Source organism: Stylophora pistillata, chromosome 9 (genome assembly GCF_964205215.1).
Source record: "Stylophora pistillata chromosome 9, jaStyPist1.2, whole genome shotgun sequence".
Taxonomy (NCBI): domain Eukaryota; kingdom Metazoa; phylum Cnidaria; class Anthozoa; order Scleractinia; family Pocilloporidae; genus Stylophora; species Stylophora pistillata.
In genome coordinates this window covers 1,289,278-1,296,444 of record NC_142527.1, presented here as the reverse complement: position 1 = coordinate 1,296,444, position 7,167 = coordinate 1,289,278, and the positions used below count along the sequence as shown (strand labels likewise).

At 43.0% G+C, this 7,167-nt stretch overlaps 1 protein-coding gene across 1 annotated transcript; it reads left to right on the top strand.

The window, feature by feature from the left end:
* Positions 1-480: 480 nt before the first annotated feature.
* Positions 481-6,841, top strand: LOC148722753 (uncharacterized). The gene has a single exon (XM_088733321.1). The coding sequence runs from the start codon at positions 481-483 to the stop codon at positions 6,526-6,528; it is 6,048 nt and encodes a 2,015-aa protein (XP_088589447.1). The 3' UTR covers positions 6,529-6,841.
* Positions 6,842-7,167: the final 326 nt, after the last annotated feature.

Below are 7,167 nucleotides of genomic sequence, written 5' to 3'. Positions count from 1 at the left end.
GCGTACTTTCGAGTGCTGATCAACATTGCCTTGTTTTACTGGAGAGTGTAATTAAAAGTGTCTTTCACCCCGCCTAGTTGCTTATTATGGAGATCAGTTGTTAAAATGCTTTACTTAATAGGCCATTTTCAAATTATGTGTAGCCTCTTTTTTAAAACGAGGCCTAGTGCTTGACCAAACGTATGAAAATGAGTTTAATTTGCAAGTGAATAAAAATTATTACCATACCAAAGGATGAGCACCAGGACTCGCTTTGGAAAAGAGGCTAAAGGCAATTCATAAATTGGCTATTTCTCAAGGTAAAAGGATATTTAAGACTCCCTCAACGACAGGGTTGTAGTCGTAAATACAAATTATCTTAGCCTGTTTCTATTTCTCTTCTGATTTTCAATAGTAACCTTGCATACGGGTTCAAGTTTCCACTCAGTATATATTCTTTTACTGTTATTTTTCCATTAAAGAAGTTGCTGATATAGAACCATGCAAGACCTATTGCGGGAAACATTGATTGTGTGTGGCAGCAGACGCTTCTGGCAAGATCGGAAGGAGGAAGAGCAAGAGAGCGCTCTAGTTCAGCATTTCACGGGAAGGAGGGGAAAGTTACGTGCTGGCGGCGAAATTTCCACTGTGAATCCTGAGGCCGTGGAATTGACCACGGTAACGATTGGAACGGGAGCTACATCTCGCGTTTTTAAAGGTAAGTACAAACCATCGGGAAATGATGTTGTAGAAGTTGCGTGTAAGGAATTCATGGTTTCATTTTCAATGAAACAAAAGTTGCGCATGAAAAAGGAGATGGAATGTATGAAACGACTTCGCCATCCAAACATACTTGCGCATTTCGGAGTCGACTTCGATCGCTCGCTGCTTGTTACCGAGTTGCTGGAAAAGAAAGTTGAAATAGATGGAGATTTATGTACAATTCACAACGCCAGAGAATTTTTGGATCTACATGAGTTTCAGCCCATCCCCTGGTCAACACGCCTACAAATTATGAGGGGAGTAACCAACGGCTTATCATACCTGCATGAAAACAGGATCGTTCATTGTGACCTTAAGGTTGGCAATATATTCATTGGTGACAACGGTAAGGACGGCTACCTGGTTAAACTCGGTGACTTTGGCACTGCCCTATTTGATTTTTCGCAGTTTTCAGTATCGGTCATGCCATCTGCCACAAATACTGACTCGGTTATGCACACAATTGCGTACACTGCTCCGGAACTGCTAGATAGAGGTTCCAGACCATCCTACGCCAGCGATATCTACAGCCTCGCAATGGTAATGATCGAATTTACTCTGCCAAACCGTACAACTCCATGGGAGGGAGAAGTTGCAAATTCTTCACTCATTTACGACTTTGTGCGTAAAGGAGAGAGACCTACTGTCACTTTTGAAAATCTTAGTGAGTTAGGATGTGAAAAGGCAGCAAAGTGGATGTCGCTTCTACATGAATGTTGGCAACAGGATCCCAGTAAGAGGCCGACAAGTGCCGAAGTGGATTTGAAAATGTCAGCGCTACATGAGGAAGAATTAGGTAACAAAAACCACATAAGTTTCCAAGACTGGAGGTCGAAGAATCCAAACGTGGTTTTTACTCCCTTGAATACCCACCAAGGAATGGCAGTTGAAGTGACGGACGAAGTGGTAAGTAGTTTTTTATCCGAAGGTACAACCATTCCGGCTGACCTACATCACGACCTTACAAAGAACCTCTCTGTGAACGACGGCAGCAACGCGTGCGTTTACCTTTGTTCTAAAATTGCCCACGATTTATTGAAGTATTCAAAGTTAAATGGCCAGGAGAAGCAGTTTATTATTGAAAGTGTTTCGAGCGAAACAATTAGGAAACTCCCCAGACACATCAATACTTTTCGATCGATGAATGACTTTGCTGCTGTTGATGAAGCACTCGCCGCGATGACCAAAGCCGATATTATATCTACTAACTATGACGCGAAAGAACTGTTGGAGAAGCAGACATCGCAGTCCATTGAAGAGAAGAAGAACTATTTGAAAAAAGCCCTCACACTTCTGAATCAGGCATCAAACAGTGACGGAAAAGCGTTCGCCATTTATCTATGTCCTCCACTAGCTATCCTGGTTGGGGTGATACGTTCCTCGTTTATCATTGTGGATACACATAAGGTTCCGGAGGAGGCAGGCGGCACACAGTGTGGTTTGTCGGTGCGATTCGATTGTGAAGCCGATCAAATAGAAACTGTTGTAGACAATATGGTGGAGTGGATTACTATCAGAATGAAAGCGTCGATTCCCAACTATGCAAGGCAATTGCATTCTTTAATTCTTCTCCGGGAATCGGCTATTTCAAGTTGCACCTCCGAATTCGACTTAGATGTGGACGACGAACAACTTTTAAATGCCAGCCTAGAATTAGAAAGCAATGCTTCCCTTCTTACCCCTACCGATAGCACCGGAGACAATTACAGCAAAAACAGCCCAGATCAGGGCGTCAAAAAGAACCAGATGGAGATGGAGCGTGGTTCTTCCCACTTGTTCGTGGCCGATGAGCAAGTTTCAAAGAGAGGACAAGAAGTTCAAGGAAGTGTAGACGTTTTAAAGGTAACTACAGAAATTGAAAGTAACCAAGGTCATGAAGAATTAGAAGCACGCCCACCAGAATCGATCGCCTGCGCATCGACGGGTAAATCAAATTACACGCTTCCTGACGATCTACCTAATGTGAATACAGATGACTTGATCGTTTGGAAAGGACACTTGACCAGATTTGGTTTAACTGAATTCAAAGATTTCCAGTTGCATGCTGTCCACAGCGTTTCTCTCGGACGAGATGCGATAGTGGTACAACCGACAGGTAGTGGGAAGAGTTTATGTTTCCAGTTGCCCTCTCTAATCGATCATAAGAAGTTCGTTGTAGTTGTGAGCCCCACCATATCGCTTATAAACTCACAAATTGAAGGGCTACAGAGCCTTGGTATCGATGCGTTTTCGTTAGGAAGAGCAGCAGGGACCGAGGCCCATCATAATCATGAGAGACTATTTTCTACGGACGCCCAGCGCTCCTTCCCGTCTGTTGTGTTCATGACTCCTGAGCATTTCATCAATCGTGTTCAGTACATTTTTGAGGAAAATAAGGAACATATTAAACTATTAGTCTTGGATGAAGTGCATAAAATGTTTGATAGAAATTCCCATTTTCGATCAAGTTACGATTCCTTCAAGAATATCAAAGATACGTTTAGTGGAGTACCTGTGATGACTTTAACCGCAACCCTGAGCGAGGAACAGTTGCAGAGTCTTTGTAATGACTACCTACGAAGTCCTGTTCTCATAAAGGGTTCTATCAATCGCAGCAACATCAAGTTAAACATCAAGCCATACGTCAAACCAACTAAAAGGAAGTCCGATAAAACTCCAAAAGGTAAGTCAGAGGGTGACACCTGGTGCGCATGCGCGACCGATATTAAAACGATCGTAAATGACGAATACGCAATAGTGTACATGGATTTCCGAAGTGATGTCCAGTTGATGACGGCAGCACTTCAGAGGCTACTAGGAGAAGACAATGTAAGATCCTTTTATGGACGTGGGATGACACACGCTGAGAAGAAGAAGACTGATTCTGACTTCAGAGCAAAGGAGTTTCAAGTTTTGGTTGCGACGGAGGCATACGAAGTCGGGACACATAGTCCTCACGTGGACAACATTTTCCGCGTGGGTTGTATGCGCAACCTTAGTGTAATAGTGCAGGAATTCGGCAGAGCAGGACGCAGTGGGAACGACGCCGATGGATTTCTTCTCATAAATGAATCAAAAGACGATCAGCGATTGTGTTTCTGGACACAAAACTGCTCGGATATTGAAGAGAAACGCATGAAGGATAAATTTGGTGAATCATGGAGGTGGATATACTCTCTATACTCTGGGAGATGCCTTCGAGATGTGTTAATAAGCAAGTTTGGAGAGGGCGAGTTGGAGCTGCAATGCAATGATGCATGTTGTTCAAGTTGTGATATCAAAGCGAAAAGAGATTTTAACGCAAAGCAAGCGATCAGCCTTCTTGTACAGGCCATTAGTGACTTTGAACAACTGCAAAACTATAAAAATGGTGTGAAAGAGGAAGAACTAATCGCGTGGTTAAGAGGTAGCAAGAGAGATAAATTCTCCACACCCGCCTTGCAGAAACTTCTGGAGAGCTCACATACCTATTCTGCTGGTTTGGAGCTGAATGGGCAAAAATGTTCCATCGATTGGTGGTCAAGAGTGTTGCGACAATCAATTAATGTAGAGTATGTAGACATCAATTTCGTTATTTTGAGACGCGAAACATTTAGAAGGGTGTGGAGACAATATAGAGTGTCCGAGAAAGGAAAGCAATTTTTGCGCTGTCCGTGCGACGTACCTGTTCTCGACCCCGCGATCGATCCTTTCAACGAAGACAAAAGACAGGGAGACAACAAAACTAGAGAGAAAAGGAGCGGACGAGGACACCATCACTTGCCAAAAATACAAGAAGCTTTGAAGCATTCCGATACCTGGGAAAAGCTCACGCGCAAGGATCAATATGAATTTCCCGGTTTCGATAATGACTCACAGTTGTCCCAAAAACCATTGGCCTACGTGGAAGACTGGCGCCGTTTGCCTTTTGCAGCAAGCACCCGGTCACATTTTATGTGGGATGACAACCAGCTGTCAAAAAGACACTCGCAAACAAATAAGCACGACCTTATCGTAGAAGGTCAGAAAACCTCCTTGTTTGTAAGACGAGGGCCTTGTGAAGGGGTGAAAACCTGTGCTGCTCCCGAATGTGAGTATGTGGTCTCTAACAGGCAAAAGATAAATCGATGTGTAAATCACAGGGAAAATTGTTCTCTTATTTCATCTGGACCGTGTACTTCTCATATGGTGTACATGTGGCCTTGCATTGACGATGGAAGACGATGGGTCGGTGTTGTACCAGGAACTCGACACAATCACAGTAAACCGGCAGCACACAACGTGTCGAGCAAAGTCAAAGAGGACATCCAACGATTAATTTCTGATGACAGTTCCAAAAAAACTAAAGACATTATGAAAGGACTTGGACTTGGCTATGTTCCAGCCGAAGCCAGTTCACCAGCAGCAAATGCTGACCGTGTTAGAAAAGAGAGGAAGCTAGCCCTTGGTAAATGGAATTCTGTTAATAAAGAGCTACGCCCACTTGACGAGATTCTCCAATTCGATAGAATTCGGAAGAAAGTGGAAAGCAACCAGTTGTACGAAGAATGCAGTAAGAATATTAGCGATAAAGTCAATGAGATGATGGGTCATTATCAGATGGAAGGAAGCGAGTATTTATTTACACCTTGCAGAAAATACGCATTCTTCATGGCTCCATTTCAATCTGCGATGTTGAGTACAGCAGAAGATATATTCATAGATATTACTTATACCGGCAACGACTTCTTCCCATACCTTTTAAACGTTGTCTCTTTCAATGACGAAACATGCGTGTATAATGCAGTAGCAAGAGTTTTGTGCAGTAGGCAAGACAGCGAGACGTACGCGAAGTCCATCAGCACGATTTTTCACAAAGTTACAGCTGACCATGCCCGATTCTCTAATGGCAAGAATTTAAGATCGATCCTGGTTGACTTTGATGATGGACAATATAAAGGATTGCAGCTGTGTCTGGGCGAAGAACTTGCCCGTAAAGTGGTAAGGGGATGCAAAGTACACTGGCAGCGTTCAGTTAACAGAGTCTGCAAGCTAGTTTGCCGGAATGAAAGTGATTCTCGTGTATTTAAAATTCTAGCAAGCAAAATCGAAACAGAGGACGAGAAAGAAAATGTTCTCTTCCTTTTCGATGTGCTCTCTGGCTGCAGGAAATTAACAGAAGCAAGGAAATTTTTTGGCAACGATCTATTGCCGGAATTTGACACACTGGACAATAAAGAGTGGATGAAACTCAAGCATTGGAGTAAATGGTGGTGCCGTGGAAATCACCTGGCTATGTTTACAAGAGCTTTTAAGGAAATGGATGACAATGATTGGGAACAGGGACCAAGTACTACCAATCCTGTTGAGTCTCTAAACCGGCAGTCGTTTCAGGATGGTGGTACTATAATGCATGCATTGATGGAGAACATATATCTGGAAGATCGGCTCCATGCTGTAAAATCAGCAGTCTGCAAAGAGAACGTAACAACGTCTTACAAATCATCACCCGCCAAGCAAAGGACCAAACGAAAGCGTACAAGTGTAGGCAAGTGTGTCGACGAGGGTCCGCCGGATAAACGCAGACATATATTAACTAGCAAAAGAAAGGCAAATGGAAGAGCCCTAATCAACCGATTGATAGAGGTGGAATATGACGAGAAGGACAAATCAGGAAAAGTTACAAAGTACTGGGGATGGTGTAAAGGACAGATCGTGGCCTACAGAAAACATGAGGGATACTTGGTCAATTTTGCGGATCGAATCAACAGTGATGGCAATGTCATTGAAGGGTGGTCAGACTGGATTGAGGATTTGAATAGTAAAGATGTCCGTCTGTTGGATGAATGAAACTGACAAGTCACGCCCTTCAAGAAGAGTTAATAGACATTCGCTCACCCAAAGGCACACCTTTGAAAGAATTAGAATGGTTGGCTGGAATTGCTATACAGGCGTTACGCTCTCCTAGGAAATAGTGAGAGGCACGTAGCCTGGCTGAAGCCATCACGAGCAGTGAAGAAAATTCTCACCACAAATAGTTACTTAAATAATGGGTTTGTAACAATACAATTGTAAAAGATTGTCCTTAGTTCTGTAACCAGATTTTTGTGAATACTCTTTTTATTACTCAGACAAGGTCCGGGTGTCTAGCAATTCAGTGCTTCCAAGGTACGTAAGAATCTTACAGGTATATCTCGGCAACAATGAGTCCACTTGGTAAGTGGATGATACCCCCAGCATAATTGGTTGTACTGAACTCATATCATGTCCAGAAATCGAAACAACGCGCACGCAATAACAAAAGGTACGGGTACATTTGCTAGTATATTTGCGTTACAGATTAAGGCAACACAGGCGTAGGTTACGATAACAGGAAGACCTAACTTCTAAAACTTTCAGGACACCAAGTAAAGGCTAATTTTATTCCTTTGATGTTATTTTTGTCTTCCATTTCTATCAGTTATTTGGAAGTAACTAGACACCACCATC